Source organism: Amyelois transitella, chromosome 23 (assembly GCF_032362555.1).
Source record: "Amyelois transitella isolate CPQ chromosome 23, ilAmyTran1.1, whole genome shotgun sequence".
Lineage (NCBI taxonomy): Eukaryota > Metazoa > Arthropoda > Insecta > Lepidoptera > Pyralidae > Amyelois > Amyelois transitella.
Genome location: NC_083526.1, coordinates 471,737 through 498,675, shown reverse-complemented (window position 1 = coordinate 498,675; position 26,939 = coordinate 471,737). Strand labels below are relative to the sequence as shown.

The 26,939-nt window shown below is 35.1% G+C and overlaps 2 protein-coding genes across 2 annotated transcripts in view; one reads left to right on the top strand and one right to left on the bottom strand.

Annotated features, from left to right (window-relative positions):
• The first annotated feature begins 1,320 nt into the window (after nt 1-1,320).
• Nucleotides 1,321-13,073, top strand: LOC106140107 (protein Star). The gene is made up of 6 exons (XM_060951061.1): nt 1,321-1,565; nt 2,421-2,712; nt 3,678-3,868; nt 5,252-5,434; nt 6,524-6,706; nt 10,208-13,073. The coding sequence occupies exons 1-6, from the start codon at nt 1,554-1,556 to the stop codon at nt 10,331-10,333; spliced, it is 987 nt and encodes a 328-aa protein (XP_060807044.1). The 5' UTR covers nt 1,321-1,553; the 3' UTR covers nt 10,334-13,073.
• Nucleotides 13,074-17,775: 4,702 nt separating this feature from the next.
• Nucleotides 17,776-26,939, bottom strand: part of LOC106132850 (clathrin interactor 1) — a 34,996-nt gene continuing 25,832 nt past the window's right edge. The window contains exon 11 of the mRNA XM_060951060.1: nt 17,776-23,406. Coding sequence (XP_060807043.1) covers nt 23,039-23,406 — 368 coding nt within the window. The 3' untranslated portion in view covers nt 17,776-23,038. The remainder of the gene's footprint in view (nt 23,407-26,939) is intronic.

Below are 26,939 nucleotides of genomic sequence, written 5' to 3'. Positions count from 1 at the left end.
AAATTACGTGAACGTAATAATTATGTACTTGATTTTCAGATTTTTTAAATAGATTTGTGTGAGTTTTTGACCTCACCTGGTCGTAAGCAAGACGAGGCTTAAAGTGGTGCACGCAAGTTCCAGTTTTTGTTTTAATGATGTGTCTGTCAATAAACAAACTTTTTCAACATTGCACAAATTTTCGTCTTTAGTCATGTACAATATTGAATAGAATTTTATCGCTTTTTATAATTACCTATATTGTATATAATAAATACTTTATAATGATCAAGTTTTGTAAAAACCTAATGCATTCCGATCGATTCCATTATAAATTGCTGTTACTTTTGTGTAATTTATAATAATAACTTTGACAATAAAGACCTTTCCTTAAAGTAATAGGAGTTTTATTATTAATGCAAATAAATAAAGGAGTACTAATGATAATAGTAGTAGTTAGTAGAATAATGAATACTTTATTTTTCTTATTCTTATTTTTTTCCTTAAAATATACTTTTAAAAAGTGCAGTTGTTTTTGGAATTATTCAAACGTGTAAAATTCACGATTTAATTTCATTAAATAAGATTGTATTAATCGAGAATTCGATATTTGAAGACACTAATCAGAAGAATGCTAATGAATTCTAAGTATTTATTTAATCTCTCTAGCAACCAAATAAACAACCTAAAGTTTGAATACCTTATGCTGGTAGAAAAGATAATACCTACCTATTGAAAAGCTCCTCCCTCTAAAAGTTGCTAATGGGCAATACCTACACACTGTGCAATCTGTCTTAGATAATTTGTCCCCGCGTACCAACTCAAGCCTAGTTCTCAGAGAGCGGATTCCAGGCGGTGAAGTGAAGACGCAAAGGTAAAATAAATGTAGTTTTCAAAATATAGTTGTGACGAAATTTCTAGTCTCCATCAGCCAATAGAAGCGAAGATTTAAAATCTTGTCAGCTAAATTTCTACGGGAGCATAAACACTATCTCCAACGCAACGCCGTTGGAGCCGCGGCTCTCCAGGCATAACAGCCGGTCTGGCAAAAGACCATTCCTTTGGTGGCAGTCAAACCCAAAACGTCCCTCCCGCCCGCTACACTACACATGTACCGTTTTTCGGGCTTGTTTGCAACTTTTAGTTTAAATCTAGACTAGCTTTTTCTGATATACCTAAACTTCTCTTTTTTTTTCTTTCCGTATCTACACCGCACTATAATGTATGTTAGACATCATGGAAATCGGTTTTGTGGCTCAAACTGCGACCCATATTTTCGCATGTAGTTGGGATTCAGGTAATTGGGTTGGCAACACTATGCATCCCTGACTGACAGTCTGACACTGACTGACTCATCTTTATTCACATCTTAAATCAAATCAAAATCAGTTTTATTATTTTGTTTCTTCTTAATGTTCAGTATGGCGTTAATTTAAGTGAATAGTGAAAAAGTAATCTAGATTTCCATGTTATACACACGGTAATTTAACTAAGAGTATCGATTGTCTTGGTGACAGGAAGTGCTACGCACAGGTTATAAGTCTTGTTTGTTTTTATCATAAAATCGAGGCATAATGGCTGAGAAGGTAAGTAAAAAGCTCTATTTTGTTATTTGAACATGTTCTAAATGCTAGGCTTCTTAGAAAGAATAATGTCACTCTTAGAAATAACCATTAGGTTACCACGGAAAGATTACGAAAGCTTATAAAAAACAAAGCACCTGCCAGACATGTGTCTATAAAAGTCTGTAGAAAAAAAAAAGACATTTTTGGTCTATCAAAGCAAAATTTCACGTGTAATTCTGTATAAGAAAGTATAAAAATTAAAATTCCTTGTGGTGAACAAATTTATTCCTGGTTTTCTAATACAAAATAACAAAACAGTTTTGTTTTTTTTTTGTTTGGACTCAAAATTCTGGAGTTGTGTTCTCCATATTTTGGTTATTTCGTATTAAAAGAAACTTATAATATCTCAGTATTTATAAGTAAGGATTATATATATTCTGTAATAAAGGTACAGCTCAAGAGATACCTGGGTCACCTCCCAGACACCAATCAAGGTGTCACGGCTATCACTTGAGGTCATTATATCACCAATAAAAAAATATTTTCATCATAATAATTCCATATTGAATTTTAAAGGAAGAAGGAACATTTCACAATAATGATATGATTTGTCATTAGTCAGCATATTGTGTTACACAAAGGTTTTGAAAAGAATGCTATTGTTAAGACTTCATTACTAAAATGTTTAGTTTATTTTCTATTTCTTAATGATTTTTTTCTACTATAATAGAGGAATGTACACCTAAAGCTGATAGTGAGCTTTGAAAGGAAATTCTACCTTTTTTTTTATAAGATTTACTTTACTCAGTAACTATCAAATTACAACCATATTAATTTCAAAACTGCAAGTTACTCAGTAAAAATTTCATTTTGCAGAAAATTCAAGAAAATCCCTTACCAGAAGTACAAATTGAATCAGAACCCAAAGACATGGCTAATGCTATACCCGAAAAGCCCACAGCTGCCACCGAAAAGCCCACAGCTGCCACCGAAAAGCCAACAACCGTTCCCATACCGCCCGTAACACCATCTGCACCTCGAGTCTCCGTACCATCATTCACAAAGACGGCTCCAAATGATTTGTACAGGAGACTGTTGCCTGCGGTTTTGTTTGTGCTCACATTCGTTACGGTTATGACCATGTTGCTCATTTACATGGACACTGTTGGTAAGTATTTAAGGTTTTTATACATTCATTTTGAAGAGGTTTTTACTCTGTCTATCCCACAAGGGATATAGTTGTGACATATGTTTTATGAAGAGGTTATTAACAAGTGTATGTATTGAATAAACAGAAAACTAGTAGACTGATTTGGATCAATATTAATGACTTTAGCCTTCTTACTTAGAAATTACTTAATTTTTCATTTCTAGAAATACAATGGTGCATAAGCTCTAAAGCCAGGTTTTATCATTTCATGTTAGTTAAAAATTATATTAATTCTATTTCCTTCTAGTATCCTAATGACTTAGGGTTAATCCTTATGACCACTCAATACTCAACCCGTATTTTATTGAGTGAAAAGAAGTGGTTACCGGCACTTTTTTCCTGATTTTTCCTGTAGGTGATGGGCTAGCAACTTGTCACAATTTGAATCTCAATTACATCATTAAAGCCATACAGCTGGATGTGGTCTTACAGTTTTTTCAAGACTGTTGACTCTGTCTACCTCACAAGAGATGTAGACGTGATAATACTTATGTATGTATTATGAACAAAAGTCAGTTTATTTCATTACTTTAAGTCACATATCTACCAAAGATAACTGAATAATCTTATATATAAAATTCTCGTGTCACAATGTACGTTCCCGACTCGACCAATTCTCATGAAATTTTGGGAGCATATTAAGTAGGTCTGAGAATCATCAATCAGACATCTATTTTTCATACCCCTTAGTGATAAGGGTTGTCCATCTTTAACATTTCTTTTTAACTAGAAATTACTTAAAAATTACTTATATTTCAAAACAACGTTTGCTGGGACAGCTAGTTTGTCTACAGACATGTCTATCTTTGGTCACTTTTAAAAGCAAATATCTGGCTATAATAAGCAACAGAAATGGTCCGAACGAAGTGGTCACCTTAATCTTCATCTACATACGAGTACACATATATTTCTCTAATCTTCAGCATTAGGAGCTCAACAGTTTCGCGTAAACATGTCTCGCGACTACGAACTAGCGCGCATTCCAGCGGCCTCCCCCGCGCTGGTCGCTTTCGTGAGGCAGCTCCACCTGGCGCCGGCCGCGCACACCAGCGCCGCCGCGCCTCAAGAGCCGAGTAGAGCTATTCACGTGCTGGATACTATATATGGACCTATTGTGAGTATTTTTTTAGATCACTATCCGGCTCGAAGGACCAATGTTCACTATATTCGATTCAATGTTTAACCACAGAAATAGGAATTCAAAATTATAATTGTAAACAAATTATAAATTAAATTATAGTAAGTATGTTCAAAACACGTTACTCTTTTTTAAATAATAAATACAGCCCATTATAAAACCATACAGCTAAACGTGGCTTTCCAGTCTTTTGAAGACTGTTGGCTTTGTCTACCTCGCAAGGGATATGATGATTATATGTATGTATGTCTTTACATAATTTTCTTCTGGTCTCATATTCCATTATAGTAATATTTAATAAGTTTTAATATACATAAATAAATAATAATATGAAACCGAGATAAAATATGCGCATTTAATACCTGTATTATTTATTAACAATAATTTAATTACCTAAATAATTTTGACTAAGTAATTTGCACTTGACATCACATCACATTATATTGTTATTATGTACTTTTAACATTTGCACACTGCCACGACGGTAAAACATGTTGGAACATTATTTTAATTTTAACATTTTAAATGCATTTATATGTTATATACACATGTTTTTGACGTGACAACGTCTTATAATTCGATTGAGCCGGCACGATTGCACGAAAAAACATTACTCATGCGGCGTTACCTCGCTCTGAGGCGTTCCATGTAAGACTTGAAGTGCAAGCGAGTGCGCGGAACGAGCGAGAAAGAGGCACAATCGGCCTTTGCGTTCGGCAGCGTCCGACATCTGTCTCGCTCCTACTTGAGTGAGCGATGCGTCTACGCGGACAGCTGCTATACTATACTACATTTACATGTTTTGTTCGAGTATCAAGTGCAGTGAAAAGTGAATGTGGTGTCAATTGTTTATAGCAACGATAATTATAATTTTCTTTTGAAACATGCTACCATTCCATCAGTATTTTCTTAAGACGTTGTCACGTTCGACGATTTTTTTTTGGTAAATAAATTTATCTTATATTAAGTTGTTGGTGAACATGAACATTATGATGTCTCAGTGGTACTTACTCTATACAATTATATTATATTTTTACTTGTGCTCCACAATAAATAGATTTGATTTGATGAGTGCCGTGTGGTTCCCGGCTCCAATAAAAAAAAAGAATAGGACCACTCCATCTCGTTCCCATGGATGTCGTAAAAGGCGACTAAGGGATAGGCTTATAGATATGGGGTTCTTCTTTTAGGCGATGGGCTAGCAATCTGTCACTATTTGAATCTCAATTCCATTATAAAGCCAAACAGCTGAACGTGGCCTATCAGTCTTTTCAAGACTGTTGTCTCTGTCTACCCCGCAAGGGATATAGACGTGATTATATGTATGTGTATGTATGTATGATTTGATGTCGTGCGCAGCGCAACGGCACGTTCGTGGACGTGCAGCCGGCGGGCGCGCGCGACGCGGGCGCCGCGTGGCTGCGGGCGGCGCGCGCGTGGCGCGGGGTCACCGTCCGCGCCGCGCCGCGCGACTTCCTGGCGCTGCGCGGCGCGGCGCGCGCGCTGCACGCCTGCCTCAGCCCCACGCCGCACCCGCGGGAGGTACGTCACTCGTATTTTGTACTGTATTTGTTTTTACTGTATCGTATGTGACGTCAATTAAGTGATAATAAAAATAATAAAATAATAAATCATTTATTTTCAGAAATCAAGTCCCATTTTGTTAGTAAATACAAAAATATCTTATAACTAGTGTTGTAGAAATTAAATTAAAATTAAAAATGAAAGCATAGACAAAGATGATGCACCACTCACCTCTTATTCCGAAGTGTGTGATATCTTGTATCCAATTTTAAAAATAAATCTTATTCTATTCGTGTTTTGTTTGCGAAAGTTTTTGATTTAAGGTAATGTGAGCGTGTGGTTCCCGGCACCAATACAAAATAGAATAGGACCCACTCCATCTATTTCCCATGGATGTTGTCAAGGCGGCTAAGGGATAGGCTTATAAGCTTGGGATTCTTTTTTAGGTGATGGATTAGCAACCTGTCACTGTTTAATTCCCAATTCTATCATTTAGCTAAACAACTGAACGTAGCCTATTAGTCTTTTTGAGACTGTTAGACAGAGCTGTCTACCCCGTGACGTGATTATATGAATGAATGAATGAAATACTGCTTAAATATTTGAGTAACCAACGTTATTTTAGGACGGAAACCTTCCGGCCCAAGTCCGACTCACACTTAGCTAGCTTATTTTATTATTTGAAAAAAAAACAAACAATCTCTGTTACGAACTCCTTAGAGTGTTCCGAACTCCTTTGTAAGGGACAAACATTTTGTAATTTAAAATTAGAAAAATAAATGACAGTCTGTTCTGAGCGTGCATCATCTTTTCTTTACCAGCGCAAATATTTTATTACTAGAGGCCGCACGCGACTTCGTCCGCATGAAAACCCTATCAATCCCGCGGGAACTCTGGGATAAAAAGTAGCCTATGTGTTATTCTGGGTCTTCAGCTACCTACATACCAAATTTCATGGTAATCGGTTCAGTAGTTTTTGCGTGAAAGAGTAACAAACATCTATACAAACTTTCGCCTTTATAATAGTAGTAGGAAGTAGGATTTTCAGCATATTTCCTATAATCTCAGAAACTAGATACAGAACTAAGAATTATTCACACCTTCCAGGTCACATATCTGGAACCGGAGACTCAGTCTACTCTGTTCAGTTCACGAGTACTGTGCCTGCCTCTAGTCACCATCTTGTTGGCGGCGGACGCCACAACGGCTGATTACGTGATATTGTCCGGGGACAAGGTGTTGCCGGCACTGATGCATCTCCCCTTCGAGGATCACAACCTGAGATTGCAGGTACGGTGACCCATCCCGGTTCTGACCAGTGCTGAGAGTGCTTACCATCAGTTTTTTTTTTTCAGTTTTGCCGTGATTATGTTGCCGGGGAATTATAGGTTGTAGGTAAGATCGATTATGAGGTTTGGCGACCCATCTCTATTGTGGCCAGTGTTTATGTTACTTACCATGACTTAATATGGACTAACTTATGCAGATCCATATCAATTTTTGTCATAAAAAATGTGCTTTATGTAAGCGACCCATCATGACCGTGGACTGAACAAAGAGTGCTTACCATGTGTCAGTAAAAGTACCTATAGACTAACTCACTGACTTATGGTGACCCATCCCAATTCTGGCATTTATCACGGTTGCTTACCATGATTGATGATTGAAAGCCGTGTGGGTTCCCGGCACCATTACAAAAAAGAATAGGACCACTCCATCTGTTTCCCACGGATGTCGTAAAAGGCGACTAAGGAATAGGCTTATAAACTTGGGATTCCTCTTTTAGGCGATGGGCCTGTCACAATTTGAATCTTGAGATTAGTAGTAGTAGTAGATATAGTATTGATACTATGACTAAGCCAAACAGCTGAGCGTGGCCGATCAGTCTTTTCAAGACTGGTGGCTCTGTCTACCCCGCTAGGGATATAGACGTGATCATAAGTATGTATGCTTATCATGATTACCGCTCGTCACCATCTTATTGGCGGCGGACGCGTCTACGGCACATTATGTGTTATTGTCCGGGGACAGAGTCAAAAGTGCTTACCATGAGTAATTTACACTCAGAATGCTGGTATGGCGACCCATCTTAGTTGTGGCCAGAGTCAAAGGTGCTTACCATGAGTAATTTACACTCAGAATGCTGGTATGGCGACCCATCTTAGTTGTGGCCAGAGTCAAAGGTGCTTACCATGAGTAATTTACACTCAGAATGCTGGTATGGCGACCCATCTTAGTTGTGGCCAGAGTCAAAGGTGCTTACCATGAGTAATTTACACTCAGAATGCTGGTATGGCGACCCATCTTAGTTGTGGCCAGAGTCAAAGGTGCTTACCATGAGTAATTTACACTCAGAATGCTGGTATGGCGACCCATCTTAGTTGTGGCCAGAGTCAAAGGTGCTTACCATGAGTAATTTACACTCAGAATGCAGGTATGGCGACCCATCTTAGTTGTGGCCAGAGTCAAAGGTGCTTACCATGAGTAATTTACACTCAGAATGCTGGTATGGCGACCCATCTTAGTTGTGGCCAGAGTCAAAGGTGCTTACCATGAGTAATTTACACTCAGAATGCTGGTATGGCGACCCATCTTAGTTGTGGCCAGAGTCAAAGGTGCTTACCATGAGTAATTTACACTCAGAATGCAGGTATGGCGACCCATCTTAGTTGTGGCCAGAGTCAAAGGTGCTTACCATGAGTAATTTACACTCAGAATGCTGGTATGGCGACCCATCTTAGTTGTGGCCAGAGTCAAAGGTGCTTACCATGAGTAATTTACACTCAGAATGCAGGTATGGCGACCCATCTTAGTTGTGGCCAGAGTCAAAGGTGCTTACCATGAGTAATTTACACTCAGAATGCTGGTATGGCGACCCATCTTAGTTGTGGCCAGAGTCAAAGGTGCTTACCATGAGTAATTTACACTCAGAATGCAGGTATGGCGACCCATCTTAGTTGTGGCCAGAGTCAAAGGTGCTTACCATGAGTAATTTACACTCAGAATGCAGGTATGGCGACCCATCTTAGTTGTGGCCAGAGTCAAAGGTGCTTACCATGAGTAATTTACACTCAGAATGCTGGTATGGCGACCCATCTTAGTTGTGGCCAGAGTCAAAGGTGCTTACCATGAGTAATTTACACTCAGAATGCAGGTATGGCGACCCATCTTAGTTGTGGCCAGAGTCAAAGGTGCTTACCATGAGTAATTTACACTCAGAATGCAGGTGTGGCGACCCATCTTAGTTGTGGCCAGAGTCAAAGGTGCTTACCATGAGTAATTTACACTCAGAATGCAGGTATGGCGACCCATCTTAGTTGTGGCCAGAGTCAAAGGTGCTTACCATGAGTAATTTACACTCAGAATGCAGGTATGGCGACCCATCTTAGTTGTGGCCAGAGTCAAAGGTGCTTACCATGAGTAATTTACACTCAGAATGCTGGTATGGCGACCCATCTTAGTTGTGGCCAGAGTCAAAGGTGCTTACCATGAGTAATTTACACTCAGAATGCAGGTGTGGCGACCCATCTTAGTTGTGGCCAGAGTCAAAGGTGCTTACCATGAGTAATTTACACTCAGAATGCAGGTGTGGCGACCCATCTTAGTTGTGGCCAGAGTCAAAGGTGCTTACCATGAGTAATTTACACTCAGAATGCAGGTATGGCGACCCATCTTAGTTGTGGCCAGAGTCAAAGGTGCTTACCATGAGTAATTTACACTCAGAATGCAGGTATGGCGACCCATCTTAGTTGTGGCCAGAGTCAAAGGTGCTTACCATGAGTAATTTACACTCAGAATGCAGGTATGGCGACCCATCTTAGTTGTGGCCAGAGTCAAAGGTGCTTACCATGAGTAATTTACACTCAGAATGCAGGTATGGCGACCCATCTTAGTTGTGGCCAGAGTCAAAGGTGCTTACCATGAGTAATTTACACTCAGAATGCAGGTATGGCGACCCATCTTAGTTGTGGCCAGAGTCAAAGGTGCTTACCATGAGTAATTTACACTCAGAATGCTGGTATGGCGACCCATCTTAGTTGTGGCCAGAGTCAAAGGTGCTTACCATGAGTAATTTACACTCAGAATGCAGGTGTGGCGACCCATCTTAGTTGTGGCCAGAGTCAAAGGTGCTTACCATGAGTAATTTACACTCAGAATGCAGGTGTGGCGACCCATCTTAGTTGTGGCCAGAGTCAAAGGTGCTTACCATGAGTAATTTACACTCAGAATGCAGGTGTGGCGACCCATCTTAGTTGTGGCCAGAGTCAAAGGTGCTTACCATGAGTAATTTACACTCAGAATGCAGGTATGGCGACCCATCTTAGTTGTGGCCAGAGTCAAAGGTGCTTACCATGAGTAATTTACACTCAGAATGCAGGTGTGGCGACCCATCTTAGTTGTGGCCAGAGTCAAAGGTGCTTACCATGAGTAATTTACACTCAGAATGCAGGTGTGGCGACCCATCTTAGTTGTGGCCAGAGTCAAAGGTGCTTACCATGAGTAATTTACACTCAGAATGCAGGTATGGCGACCCATCTTAGTTGTGGCCAGAGTCAAAGGTGCTTACCATGAGTAATTTACACTCAGAATGCAGGTGTGGCGACCCATCTTAGTTGTGGCCAGAGTCAAAGGTGCTTACCATGAGTAATTTACACTCAGAATGTACGTATGGCGACCCATCTTAGTTGTGGCCAGAGTCAAAGGTGCTTACCACGAGTAATTTTTAGGCGACGAAGTATGCAGACTTTGCTAGTATTTGTAAAATAATACAAAAATTCTTCTTCATTCCAGGTGATAGAAGTCCGCTCAACGGATCTGGGATACCGGAACAAGACAACGGAATTCCTGCTAACTAAGAACTACACCGTCGCGGCCGCATTCGATGACAGCATCATGTATTCTCTCAAACAGGTTTGAGAACCTCCATTTAGCGTCATGTGGTTTTTATTTTCTTAAATTGTAGGTACAACAATTATCTAGCAATGACATTTAATACTTACTATATTTTTTTAAACCATACAATTGCATAGAAATTGGATCCTATATTTTGTCTCGTACAGACTTAAATAAAATAGCACCTGTTTCCCGGAGGGGTAGGCAGAGACCACATCATACTTCCCCCTCCCTGCATACTTCTGCCGCTTCATCCACATTTGTACTGCGTCTCATAACTTTAAAAAAATGCATAACCTTTTTTTTGGTTTCACATTGATTTGCATAACGTTTTACATATATATAAAATGTTATGCGTCACGATGGTTATGACATAAAAACTTTATGCCTTATATATAAAAAACCAATACATTATCCATTCCAAAAGGAATTGACAAAATTAAAAAAAAGGCAAGTCCTTTTTCGTCGTAAGCCCCTGGGTGCCTTTTGATAATAATTCTCAAACAAATACAATTTAAGTAAATAAACATCAACTTTTTCAATTCCTATATAAATCAATTAGTTCTGGTTAACTGTATGTATGGAATTTTTTGTTCACGTTCATCTTTAAAATTGTCACGACACATTAAAAAATACATCCTCTTATGAATGTGAAACGGGCGAAAATTAACTTGTCTACACAATTTTTTTTTTTATTTTTTTCTATACACATAATAAATTTAGTTTTTCATAAGATCTCTTATAAAATCAATGTCGATTCAAACAGTATTTAGTAGATCTTCTTTTCGTTGTCATATAAGAAATAATATTAATTTATTCCAAATGTATAAGATGTGTACGTATAGGTTTATCGATGTCTAAAATTATTTTATATTTTAGACCTTATTTTAAAAATATAAGATTCAATTTAACATTATTGTACCACTGCCAAGCACACGCTTAAACAGTGTAACAAAGTAAATTTCAAAATAATTTACATAATATACACTGATTTTTTTTGGTCGAGTTTAAACATAGAAGTTTGGAATATGAATATCTTTAATATACTCGTCTCTCTCTCTCTTTTATGTAATGTGTCAGGGAGTGTAAGGAAAGAGACAACGCATTTTTTGAAACATGTTTGAACATGACATAATTCCACTTTTATTCAGTTTTTATAATAAATTTCCAGTATAATTTACAATTATACAATTAAAATTCATTATCCGATTGTATTTATATAATGATATTTCTTATGATTAAGAACAAAAGTATTATTATTTTAATTTAGTGCGCGATCAGTTTTTTTTTTATTGATTTTAATGTGATTTCATCTGTTTTAGTGAACTCAGTGATATTTTAACGAATATATTGAATCGAATATCTATTTTTATTTTGTATTCAAGTGCCTTATATACTGTTTTAGTTTTAATTAATAAATGAAAAAGGTATTTTTTTATGCGGGCTGTGTAAGGAAATATGAAAAAATTACAAAAAAATATATATCTTCATTTTTAAAAACAAGTGTCTATATCATTATGGAACTGTAAAAAAATACTTCAGTTTTAAATTTTACCAGCCACATAAAAAAGTGTTACAGAAATGGGATGATTTGTAAAGTTTTCTTACACATCCCGCAAACAAAAAAGAAAAACAATAGTTATATATGACACATAGAATGTAGATGCACAACTTAACTGCACCTTTATATTTACGGCATGGGACTGAAGTTAAGAGTCCTAACGGCAGATAAACGTATGTACCGTGTTTTGTATAAAAAACCTAATTAAAACAGCAAAATCATCTTATATATAAAATTCTCATGTCACAATGTTCGTTCCCGTACTCCGCCGAAACGGCTTAACCGATTCTCATGAAATTTTGTGAGCATATTGAGTAGGTCTGAGAATCGGCCAACATCTATTGATAAGGGTTGTCCACCCTTAACATATTTTTTTTAAATAGGAATTACTTATAAAATATTTATATGGCAAAACAACGTTTGCCGGGACAGCTAGTATATGTTTAAATAAAAAACAAAGCCTGTTTCCCAGAGGGGTAGGCAGATCTCTTCAGAATTTTATTTAATTGAATTTAGGTCACTCTTGACCAGTCACTTGACCAGGAATTCCCCGATTTTTATTAATACACACATAATGATATTTCTTATGATTGAGAACAAAAGTATTATTATTTTAATTAAGTATGTGCACAGGTTCTTTTTTTTTTTTGTTGATTTTAATGTGATTTCATTTCTTTTAGTGATAGCCGTGTGGTTTTTGGCACTTTAGAATAAAACCTCCTCCCCCATATCTTTCCCATGGATGTCGGAAAAGGCGACAAAGGAATAGGCTAGTAAACTTAGGATTCCTTTTATTGGCGATGAGCTAGCAACCTGTCATTATTTGAATCTCAATTCCGTCATAAAGCCATATAGCAGAACGTGATCTTTCAGTATTTTCGATACCGTTGACTCTGTCTACACCGCAAGGGATATATAGACGTGACTGTATGTGTATATGTAAAATCCCGCATCTTTCCCGGAGGTCTACCGAGACTATATTTTTTTTTTTCATTTTTAAATTGTCCGCATTTTCATTTATCTGCCGTTAGAAACTGTTTGAAGCAAAAGGTGGACAATAAATGATGGTTTGTGCAAAGGTTGTTGATAGATAGTGTAGTTAGATAACAGGCGTTGATATAAATCAAGCCGAGCACATTGTATTATGGCTCGGATGACTCGGCAAATACATATTTTGAACCTTACATTAAAAATAAATGTATATATATTAGGGTGCTTCAAAAAATCTAACTTTAATTTTTTTTGTGGGGCACACTCTCATTTGATTTCAATATAAAAATAAACGAATACGTATTTTTTCTTTTTAGAATTAAGTGAAATTTAGAGGTCGCTACCGGTCATCAAAGTTTTGCAAAATAAACTCTATTTGGTGCAATATGACTCCGGTACTTTAATCTAAACATGTCCCTGCAAGTTATCTAAACACGCCGCAAGTACATAAATAAACCGCGTACAAGGACTCAGCATTGTTCTAAACAAAAAATATCGTGTTAAAACGTGTCACTATCGCAAACAAAGTAGCCAGTGTGAAGACGTATTTTTGATAAGTCCGCCAATATTGTGATTGTGGTGAATAATGGCGTCTACCAGTAAAAGTGGTGTAACAACGCGAAAAAATACTGATATCTGGTTAATAGGACATGTCACACCAACTTTGTCTCATGTAAAACTTCCGTCTATCAAAGAAGTAATGAGTTTATTTTTTTACTTCAAAACTATAGAGAAGGATCAAAATAACAAAGCTGCGGGTCGTGCGGCATACAAGGTTATTGAAATATGGGAAAAAGCCAGTATTCCCACTAGACTTCAGAAACATGTCGTAGCAAAAATACTTAAATATTTCTCTGAATGGCAGAAGCTTAAAAAAAATAAAGAAAATAAGAAAAAGCGCTCAGCTCAGATACAATTAAAGGAAGAACGGTGGAAGCAAAGTCTGGATTGTCTTTTTGATATCGCTCATGCCAGTGCTTTAGATTTGATTACTATAGAGGAAGACAAACAGTTTCTACTTGCACAAAGAACAATGGGACGTCCAGGACAAATAGGCAGCCTAGACAGAAAATTCGAACAAATACAAACGATCAAATCACAACAGGATGAAAAGTTAGAAAAAAGAAAGGTGCGCGAATCAGAATGTATAAAACGACTAACTGAAAAGTGTGAGTTGTTGTCATCATCTTCATCGTCTTTGGAAGGTATTGAAGAATCAAGTCCACCTATTACTCCGTCGCCAAAACCATCTACATCGATTACAAAACCAAAAAGAAGTAAGAAGATAATAGTCGACGACCGTTTGGCTGTAAGTCTCGACGTTGCTAAGCTAAGTGACCGAAAAGCAGCCATTGTTTTAACATCAACTCTTAAGAGCGCAGGTTGTGACGTTTCAAGTTACAACATTAGTTCATCGTCTATTCGCCGTCAACGAATCCAGCGCCGACAAAAAATTGCAGAGTCCCTTAAAAGTGAATTCAAGCCCGAGGTCCCACTAACCGTTCACTGGGATGGTAAAATGCTTGAAGATATAACGGGACATGAAGTTGTCGACCGTTTACCAATCTTAGCTTCAGGCCAAGGAATAGATCAGCTATTAGCTGTTCCAAAACTGCCAAATGGAACTGGACAGGCAATGGCCTCTGCTGTTGTTGATACCTTGTTATCATGGGGTCTAAGTGATAAAATCAAGGCGATGGGATTTGATACCACTGCTTCAAATACTGGGCGAATAAATGGAGCCTGTACTTTACTTGAGCAAAAATTAGAAAAACCGCTATTATGGTTGGCGTGCAGACACCATATTTTAGAAATCGTACTTGAAGCGGTTGTAGTTTTGGCATTGGGTTGTTCAAGTGGGCCAGAAATACAGATATTTAAAAAGTTTCAAAAAAACTGGCCTCAAATTGACCAAGGAGACTTCAAACCAGTTACTTCTGACCCTGACACATTAAAGGATGTCCAAGATATAAGTGACACAATGATTTCTTTTGCCACACAACAGTTGAATCAGTTTCAACCACGAGACGATTACAAGGAGTTGCTAAATCTCATTGTGATTTTTTTGGGAGGAACACCAGAAAAGGGCGTATCGTTTAGAGCACCTGCAGGATTGCATCGAGCCAGATGGATGGCGAAAGCAATTTATGCTTTAAAAATGTATTTATTTAGACAACAGATAAAAATTACAAAAAAAGAAATCAAAGGTTTAAGAGATGTTTGCATTTTTGTTGTCCTAATTTACGCAAAATACTGGTACCAAGCACCTTGCGCGAGGTCAGCTCCAAAGAATGATTTACAGCTTTTGAAGGACTTGGTGGCTTACGAGAAGGTTAACAAATCACTGGCACAGGTTGCACTGAAAAAAATGACAGGACATCTTTGGTACTTGTCTGAGGAGCTCGTTGCCTTGGCATTTTTCGACGACAATGTTACAGCGGAAACAAAAGCAAAGATGGTCAGTGCTCTCGAAATTCAAGGGTCAGAAGATCCACCTAAAAGAGTGACCCTTGATCGTGACCTTATCCTCAACAAAAACTTAGAAGATTTTGTTACAAACAATACATTCACTTTTTTCAAAACAATTGGAGTGCCGTGCGATTTTTTGAAAAAAGATGTGAATTCTTGGAATTATGACAATGATTACACCAAATGTAAAGAATATGTACAATGTTTGAAAGTTGTGAATGATTTAGCGGAAAGAGGAGTAGCTCTCATGGAGGAATATAATCGTCTTCATACCACCAATGAGGAGCAGAAACAATATTTGCTTTTGGCGGTCAAAGATTATAGGAAAAGATTTCCTAACACAAATAAGTCCACTTTGATATCTTAATTTGATTTCTAAACATCTTTAATACGTTATTTTTAAAATAATTCATATTAAAATATTGATTTAACATCACACTTTAAAAGCTTCTCTCATTTTTTAAATAATAATGCTCTAATAAAAATTATTTCATGTCAAACATGATTTTTTATTTTTCTCTATATTTCAAAAGGCGGTAGCGACCCCTAAAACCTATTTAAAAAATCTGAAAAAAATCCCCCGTAAGTTTTTAGTGTTATGGTAACTATCGAAAAGGTGCCCGGTTACAATAATTAAAAAAAAAATTTTTTCGAACAATTTTGAAGCACCCTAATATATATTTATAATAATAATGAATAAATAGTAAGTAAATCAATATATATGTTTATGTATTGATTTACTTAGTTTTGTGAATGATTACATCCTATGTTGCGATGTTGTGTAACCTCTCATCAGTCGGCGGCCATTTTAATTTTTTTTAATATGTTCGTTGAGGTGTTAAATTACAATAGGAATCTACTATCTATGTATTGAATATAGATATATTATATACATAGATAGTAGAGATAAATTTAATTTTTTTTATATCAAAATAGGCAAATATATCCGGCTATTATGCAAAAATGTATGTTTTTTTAGTTTACATTTAAAATACATGTTTGTATGTACGAGTCATCCAAGCGCATTGAATATTATTCATAAGCAATTATTACAAAGAAAAAAAATAACACCAATGTTAAGAGCGTATGATTTTATTTTTAAATTGTCCACAAATTTCTTAATTTCGAAGCTCTTCGTGGAATATTTTAATACAGCCATACTTGTGTCGCTGATTCTACAGACATCTTTAAAAATGTAGCAATTTTCTACACCTTAAAGCCCAAAATACGTTGTAATAAGTCAAAAATAAATCTTGGCGATAATTCCTTTAATATTTTCAATTCAATATTAAGAATTTGTATAATTCTCGATCTTTGAAAAGGCATATGTTTTTTTTTATACTTTCTCCAACTCTTTAAGTGACAAATACATAGTTGGAAATAGAATACACACAGTTTAGTCAACGATTGTGAATTTAAAAAATTATAATAAAATAATGTCATTTAAGATTCAATAATTGTTCTTTTTTTTTACATTTTCTTGTTGAAATAAATATGTAAAATCAGCCGCAATCTTTGAATACGCCAGTTGATTCCATTCCAGTGTTATAAAATTCCATCTCGAATTAACGATGTTAAAGACTGATAATAAGGAGTTGAGAACAACGGTAAATTAATTTATTTTCGTATAATAATTTACATTTAAGTGATAATTATTATTATTTTAATTATGAATTCGTATTAAATTAATATAAGTGATGACAATGAATAGGTAATTAATTAAATGGTCTTTTTAGTTTAAGAATTTAATTTTAGGCTTAATTTTATATGCGCTCAATTTTTCACGAATAAATTAATGCTTTAATGAATTTATGGTATTATTATTGTCTCAAAAATCCAAATTTTTTTTTATATTTACATATGCTTTCTATAGGCATAGGTACAAATCCCAAATCGGCCATGTACCAATCAATGGCTGTTTTTGAATAACTCGTCGAATCCAGGATCCATGGTCAAGGGCGAACCCTGGGCTCCTCTCCAGGGTGGTGAGCATTTTAATAAATAATATCATGTAATTTATTATTATGATTTATTGATGGAGAGACGCCTTTGTCTGTTTGTGTCGTCCCGTAATAATTACGCTTCTAGCCCGGCTTTTGTTTTAGAATTGTATTATGAATGTAAATGAGTAGAAAAATATTAAACGATTTTTTTTTAATGTAAAATGTTCTTTGTCTCATAATATTTAGTAAAAAAAGTATGTAGGTACTTAAAAAGTGTACTACCAGTTTGAAGACCCACCAGCCGCCTGGTGGGAGGGTGCAACCGGGACTAACGTTAGGAGGGGGAAGATACTTTAATTTTGATGATGATGATGAAAAATATCAAGTGGACATCACCTACTCCTGGGTGAAGTCCACTTGATATTTTTCGCTGAGCGGATTTTGATCTGCAACTATTCCAAAAACTTTCTATAGAAAAGGTTAAATAGAATTAATAAAAATAATTAATAATAATTAAGTTTATTCATAATTCATCGTCGATCTTAATTCTATCCGAAGAGTAACATCAGATATATAATTGTATTGGTGGTATCTACTCAGTAATACAGACAGCATATCAAATTATGTTATGCGATGTTAGCTTACTCATTCAGATAACTTAATTTGCTGTCGGTACAGTGAAATACATTCATCGCGATACGAATTTATTAGGTGATTACACTTATTCTGTTAATTTTCATACAATTTTACGATTTGTATTGATATGATTGAAAAAGCCTTCGGAATGGTCGGCAAAGGCTTTAACCATCCCGAGTCAATATGTTTCATATAACGGATGCTCCATGAAAATAAAATATTACTTGTGCGGCTATAAATCAATGACGTACAACAATGAAATATACATTTATAAGAACTAAACTAATAAAATCATCTTTATAGATAGACTACAAATAAATTTAAAAAATTATTATTGCTTCCGCCTCCATAAATCGAAATTAATGGAAGAACATTTAAAAATTAAATAATAATTTTTAATTTATATACAGGTACGCTAGTACTGTGACATCATGGATTCAAGTTTTTACCATATACATGATTATGTATTTTTAAGTAGACGTTTTTTTTTCTAGATGAGAAAATATTTGAGGCCTAGATAAAATATACAGGATATCTGGTAAATCGCATTGCTCATTGAAATGGGACTGCGAATTATAACTACGAGCATGTCATTTACTCGTACCACGCCCCCTGTATGTTTGATAAACCAATAAATACATGTTATATATGAAACTTTTTTCATTTTGCAATCGCAAATTTATCGCGATACAAAAATTTTTATATCATCTAGTGATTGTAACATATTTGGCCGATGCTCTAAATTTGGGAAAGGCTGTTTTATCGATAATTTCAAATACTTTCGTGAAAAGAATTATTAAGATTTTTTTTTTCAACTAAAATTTGACCTCAAAAGACTTGTCATATTGACAAACTTGAATCCACGCGTCATTACAATATACAAATTACATACAAAAAACAATGCACCAACATTACAGAAGCACTCTAAACACGACACGACCGGAATTGCTGTCGCGACAAAATAACTTTCATTCTCAATAATTTGGTCCCAAACATCGTTTCTAACCCCCTTCCGATCGGGTTGTGTGCTACAAAATTATATTATATATTATAATAAGTTTATACAATTATTGATAGTCGAAGTTGGTATATTCAACGTGCTTCGATATATTGAAAGGAATTTAAAGAACAATTGAGCATAATTCGCAATTTTCTCGAAAAACTATCTTAAGATTGACAGTGTTGTTAGTAAATAAAACCTAGCTAAAAATGGACACTTTTAGAGAATGGCTCTGTCTACTCCGTACGTACATACATACATATGGTCACGTCTATATCCTTTGCGGGGTAGACAGAGCCAACAGTCTTGAAAAGACTGAATGGTCACGTTCAGCTATTTGGCTTAATGATAGAATTGAGATTAAAATAGTGACAGGTTGCTAGCCCATCGCCTAAAAAAGAATCCCAAGTTTGTGTACCCAAACTTGTCTACTCCGTAAGGGATATAAATGTAATTTAAGTAATTACTAATAAAACACGTATAAAATGAATCTAGCGGTGTTGACTATAATGATAATTATCGTCCTATCGGTAAGGACTCAAATTGGCTTGTGACCTTGATCCAAAAAATAAAGTCAAATAACCGTATTATGACCTCCGTAGCCTTATTAGCTCGTACCTGACATTTCATTGTGTTTTTAAGTATTTGAAAATCTACTGTTGATCAGCAAATTTTTCTCCATCAAGTAGTACTTAAATAAAAAAATACATTATTTTAAACGTTATATCAATGCACGTTAAAACAAAAAAATAGCTGCCTCCACCACAACGCTATGGAATGATCTAAATGCATCCGAAGTTAAAACTTGACCAGAACTATAGCGGTAATAACTTTATTCACTATCACGTTAAATGCGTGTCAATCAATTCAAGAAAAATCAAATTTAAAAAAATTATTAATTTTTGAACGTCACATAGTAAATAACTGTCACATATTTTGATATTAGGTACAACATTGGTTGACGTAGAATAAATTACTCAAAGCTTATATTAGTGCCGCTTCCAAAGAGCGTTGGTCCAGAATAAGCGGTAACAAACTGCACTGCAGCATTTTCTTTAACAACATCCATTTCAATGGAATTTCCAATGGAATATTATAAAATATTTTAACAGGTCGGTTTATACAAACCGACCTGTTTTAAAATATGTATAATTATGGAAGGAGATATCTAACAGCGTTGGGTTATGCTTACTTTATTTTTCGAGTAATTATTGCCAGCTCAAATTTTCAATTAACTTTTTAATCCGCAATATAGCGCTGTATGCGCATGCTATATTTTTGGTCAAGCTTAAAAATAATCGACAATTATCGACATCTTAAAATGCTTTGTAGGTAAACTACTCGTAAAATTAATCCATATCATAACCAAATATTGTTCTTTTTTACATAAATCCGACTATCAACTATGAAATGATAAATATACATTTTTAAAATACAAGTTTCGTTTGTAATAAATTTTTGTTAACTAAATATAATTGCTAAGGTACATATACTTTACATAATCCGCCATTTTGATTTTAACAAAAATACAATAAATAAGAATTAAGTACCATAATATATAACAAGGTGACATTAAATTTATCAGCATCATTTTAATTATAGCATATCTATTGGTTGAGGCATTGATTTTAAATTTAATTACATACATATTAAAAGTTTTAAAAACATGAAATAAAATTGATCGACTTTCACGCCAAATATATTTTTACAATTTAAGAAAAACCAATATCATAATGTTATTTCAAAAAATTCATCTCTATATTTAAAAAGATGCGAATAAATATATATTAAATATACCCCGTTTAAAGTGACTGCGAAACCTTTATCTTTTGTGTGTTCAAGATTACCAATAGTAATTTATTGTACCTATCGTTACAATGTGGGTTTTATGAAATGTCTCCCGCCAGATGTCAGCACTAAAGCATTAACTCAAATGCTGTGTTGTAACTGATCAAAGATATAACACTTTTCATTATTTTTCATCGTAATATGAAAGCTATATACCATATTACAAATAAATAAATAAATAAATAAATATATACGGGACAAATTACACAGATTGAGTTAGCCTCGAAGTAAGTTCGAGACTTGTGTTACGAGATACTAACTCAATGATATATAATGATATAAACTATATTTTATAATAAATACTTATATAGATAAATATCCAAGACCCAGGCCAATCAGAAAAAGTTCGTTTCTCATCATGCCCTGGCTGGGAATCGAACCCGGGACCTCCGGTGACACAGACAAGCGCACTACCGCTGCGCCACAGAGGCCGTCAATTACAGCGCAGTCTGGTGGAAGAAATTATAGAAAACCTCATTTGCTTAAAATGTACAAGTAAAAACACACTTGTCAATAGATTGCTATTTTAAATAACGTCTCTCATGTAAGACTTTAGGCATTGAAAATAAATCAATGTTGCCAGTGCATATTTATAAAGCATGCTTTTTATTTACAGCATTTAAGTATTTTATTTTAATATAAACATTATATTACTAATTAAATAATCTCATTTTCAGATATTCTCTCACACGCAGGTGTATATTTTGCAGAAAAGAAAAATAAAGACGAATCCATTTTAGAATTGCTTATTCTAAATTCAGAATCGCCTCTTCGCCGTCAAACCATTTGTGTAACATACAATCTTTGTGTCAAGTGTGTTTCTACAGTATTAAGTAAATACTACAACAACGATTTAAGTCTAATTTTGACACCACTACTGATATATACTAATCGAACGAAGCGGGTATAAAAATATCCTATAGTTTAACATTAATTTCAACATCGAAACGGGACTACACTTACCTCGAAGGTACATACGTCACGAAATGCGTTCCGTCACACGCTTTATTTTATTTTTAGACTAAACTTATATAGGTAGATATTATTACAAATTTAACTATTTGGGACGTACAGGGAAAATAAAGAAGAATTACTATTGGGACATGCAAGAATTAGTACAGTATTCGATTTGTGTTACAATTACAAAATCGAGTACAAAATCGATTAAAAAGAAACAATGGCGAACTCGGGCTTATACCTAGTACATACAATATAACATTTTATTTATATCGATTATTCGGTTCAACCGTGTTAAGTATAATTAATTTCGCAAATCTTGAATGATTATGCAATTCAAATTTCTTCAGTGTCATAATGAAACTTTTATTATTTAAAAGTTCCAAAATAGAATGTCACACTTTTTCACAATGAAAAAGACAATTTGTGAACCATAAATTTATATTTTTAAAGTAATTTGCAATATTGCAAGTAATAAGGTATAACTAACTATTAGAAAAATTAGGAGATCACTTCTTTGAGTGTATTTTTTTCGATACTGTAATGTGTTGTCAGAAAAAAAAACGTAGGATAAAAATGGCAACTTAAAAACGTTTATTATAAGGAAAGGAATGTTCAAAACCGTTTTATAATTATAGTTTAATAACTAAATTACTTTATTATACATCATTTTTCAAAAATGTTTTATAAAATTTTATCCACGCAATTTTATCTTGTCAGGAAATATAGTTATCAGGTAAGAATTTCAAATAAGCAACAATAATATTTCATTCATCTTACGCTTTTTCAAGTTAACCGAAGTTAGAACAAGGATTATACGAATAATTCAACAATTTGTAATGTCATTCAGCAGTAAAGTCCATTTTCTTTACATTTTTAAATAAAATGTTTATATATATACCGTGTGATATGCGTCGGGCCCGGTTTTATTTGACACGCGGAGGTCTTTATCTAAATCGTATAAAATTCGCGTACATTTTCTACATGTTTAATCGATTAAAAGTAAAAAAAAATAATCGATGCACTGAAATTGAGGAAAAATTATAAGTGGTCAAAGCGGTTTTTATGAGAATAAAATCAGAGATATAGACATAAATTACAGAAAAAAAAAATCAAGAAAAAAGTTTTTAATGCACCTATAAAAAAAAAAAAAACTATTTTCGTTTGCCGACGCGAATATACTCAACGCATCAAACACAGATCATACATTATATTGTATCAGACAAAAAAAATACTGTATTCAGCAATTCCAGTGCTTCAAAAAAAAAAAAACAAAAAAAAAAGATATCTTAACCGTTCTGGCATACATCTGCCAGTAACCAATATCATTGTAGGAAATTGTGGTTCGCGAACGGCGGTCTTTGAACGTTATTGTTGTTCATGCCAGTCTGCATGCTCGGCGCGAAATTATTGTTCATCGGTTGCATGTATTGGAAGCCCATCGTCATGCCGGGGTTGGGCTTGTGTGCTGGGCTATTTGGACTGGACTTTAACTGGTTTATGGAAGGCGCTGGCCCGGCTTTGGGCGATCGTGGTGCTAATAGATTATCAACATCAATTTTTATATTACTGTCCGCCCACGTGGCGCCGACTTTTGTCGTTTTCGTGTTGTTTGTCGTTGTTGTCTGTTGTTGTTGTTGTTGTGTTGTTGGCATCGGTTGGAGGAGGTTGTTCACGGGCGTTGGCTGTAGTCCTGTTTTGGAGAAAATTTGTTGTTAACATACACATATAAGTTAGGTTTAGAATAACTTCGTGTAACTCTTTTATTGTGAATACTAAGTTATGAAACTAACCAAGTAAAAAGGAAACGTTATTCTAAGATTTATTTTGAAGTACATGTGATTGCGTATAATACTTACCATTTTGTAGATGAGATTGTATCGGTCCGAAAATTTGATTTTCAGAAGAAAAAAAATAAAGAAATTAGACAAAAATAACAAAAAAGCAGGAATATTTATTGACAACGGTGGGTAATTTCATTACATTTTTAAATGTTTGCCGCAAAACATTACGTGAATAATTTATCACAATTCTTATTACTACACATGTTTATTCTTAAATCTAAAATTACATTAAAACTAGCCTACTAACTATATTCTTCACATTTCATGCCATCATTTTTATTTAAAAATAACAAACCAGTGACTTTTTAAGTTGTGCTATCAATTGGCTTAGTAAACTTTTTTCTACATTATCACTTTTTTTTTATTGAGAAAGGTCCCATATTTTTTTTTTCAATGATTAAGAAGGTTTTTCCTACATAAATAATTTTGTGACGTCGTCCGCGTGACGTTAATATTAATAGTTCACAAGTTGAAAAAAATTCAATGACTTGCTAACAATATGACGTCACGCCAGAGTTTTATTTTTAACAATAAAAATCCTCATAAATCATTGAAAAAGTTAAAAGATCGTGTTCAAACTCAGTTTCGAAAAAAAATAGAAAATAGTAGATTTAGACAACTAAAGCCATTTTTTGTAAAACTGTTACTATAAGACACATGCATTCGAATTGTCAATAATTCGATCAACCTCGCGACTTATAAATTTCTAAGAACACTCAATTCAGCGTCAAATATTTGAAATTAACTCTTAACAGTGAATGAATGATACATTATTTCACAGCGGATAAGTTAAAAAAATCATTGAAATTTAAAGAACAAATATTCGCTGTTAAATTAAATACGAAATGGATATACTTTAAAAAAATGAATTAACAACTTTGTACCTTATTTTTCTAACACAATCTTTAAAAGGTTGCCTGGAAGAGATTGCATTGCGTTAAGGCCGCCTTTTGCGCATCACCTAATTCCTATTTTAAATTGTTTCCTGTGTATTTTTATAATTAAAGAATTTCATTAATTAATAACGACATTAAATTAAATGACGAGAAACCATTCATTCTTTAAATTAAACATTCGAACGTGCAATTTAAAAAGCCTACCAAGAAATATCTATAATTTTACACTCTAATCGTCTTCATCTGCCAGTCCTTTCTCAATCAAATACAAAACCTGACCAGCGAACGCGGCCGTCTCCGACTGCGGCCCCCCCATTTTCATGGTCAGGTCAATGTTGCTCAGACAATCGGCCAACCACGATCGAAAATCCACCATGACATCGAAGAATTCAGTGTTCAAAATGGAACGCGGCAACGCTAGTATTACCGACGCGACGAGAGCCACGCAACAAGTCAGAATCTTCGGATCCGGCGTATACCTCATGAACTTGATCATGTGTAATACCTCCCAACAATACGTCGAACATTTGGGACAGTTCTTCGAAGCCAGTATTATATATCCGACAACTGATAAGTATTTTAGTAACAGTATGTCGTCGACGTCTTGTCTCAAATTGTGGTGGCTCAAAGTGAGTTGCTTCAAACCGAATCCGCTGACTAGAGGATAGAAGAAGTAGTCCGAAACTGCTGCGAATTCGTTCCGTGTCGCTGTAGAAAATGGGTGTGCTCTTTTTGAGTGGTAATACTTAGTTTTCTTTATCAATCTTTGCCTGATTATTTCTTCGGCTGGTGGATTTTCGGTTTCAACTCTGGTCACGATTTCTGTTGCTATCGGTTCCTCTTTCGGCGGAGACACGTTGGCAATTCTATTCGCGGCTTCAGATAACACGTCCAACATAAATATTTTTGTCGCTATCGAATATCTGCCCACGTCTGTGTGTATTTCTTTACAAATATGTTCGGCACATTTAGGTTGACAGACCAATATGGCCACGCAAGTGTTAAATTTGATATTATCGAAATTGTACACGTGAAATATCTCATCTAAATGCACGAACACGTTCAAAAGATCAATGGCTAATTTATGGCTTTCACTTTTCAATTGTTTATAAACTAATTCTTCAGCGACATCAAGGCTCGCTTCAAATGTTTCTATATTTTTCGCTTCGACGATATTATCTAACAGATCTCTCAAATAATACGGTCTTTTTTTTGCAGACATCGGCAAATCATTGCTCATGTCGTACGGCTGCAAATCATCGTCCGAATCTAAATCATCATCAACCTGATTGAGATTATTTAACGCATCTAATTTAACAGATATAATAGATTTAACTATCTCTTTGGTCTGCTCAGGAGTTTTCACAGCGCACGTAACTATAGTGTTGTTCACTGGCTTATGTTCCACATCGACCACTCTATCTATTATATCATTAAACACTTCTTTAATATCAACATTTTTCACTTCATAATTTTCCGGAATTTCTGGATTTTCAATTATGCATCTATTTGAGATTCCTTTTAGAACTTTGTGTATTTCTACACAAGTCTCACCCATTTCTTCATAATCGAAGTTGAGATTCCCAGCGGCTTCATCACCTTCCAATTCGGCGAGAATTTTGAACAAAATCTCAATAGTGGCCATTCCTATGCATCTGTACTCTTTGGACAAAACATTCAAATGTTGCGACATCCCTTTGAACAGTATCGTTTTCAAATCGTTCAAATGCCAAGGTATACTGTATTGCTTCGATATGACCACTTGATATTTGACTCCTAACACTAATAATTGCGAAATATAAACATGCTCCGATATGTTGGCGATACTGGCATGATTCACGTCCGACCAAACGTGCGCTAACCTCATTATCATATTATTTAAAATGGTGTGATTTTCTTTAGCAGTAGAAATATAATAGATCAAATTTTCGGCAACCGTTGTGTCTCTAAAATCTTTTAGTTTCACGTAAAACGGTATCTTACTGGTTAAAATTTCACGCCAAGTTTTATTCGTATTTATGTTGTCACCTAATAGATGATATATGCACTGTTCCGAAGACCTATAATCTAATGGAGATCTTTTGAGAAGTATTGATGAAATACAATCGATAGCTTGACGATTGAGTTGATTCAAAACGGCTTCAATAAGTTTTCTTCTAACGAATTTGCTCATTACGTCATCATTCGTCCAAAACACCAGTACGTCGACGAATTTCAAAATGGCTTCCGAATTACTGTTCACGTTATAATGTACGATCACTTTAGATAACAGGTGCGACAGAGCAGACACATCTAATCGCATCCCTTCGTGAAGATAACTTTCCGAAAAATAATCCATCGTCCGAATCAGCTGAAAAACGAGATGGTACGAATAATTCTCATGGGAGAATTCTTTAGGCGTTTTCTTCTCCAGCCTGTTGGCAACCCTCTCCGGCAGTGTTGCCAGCAACTGCACGTAATTCTCCCAATCGTTTTGAAACAAACAC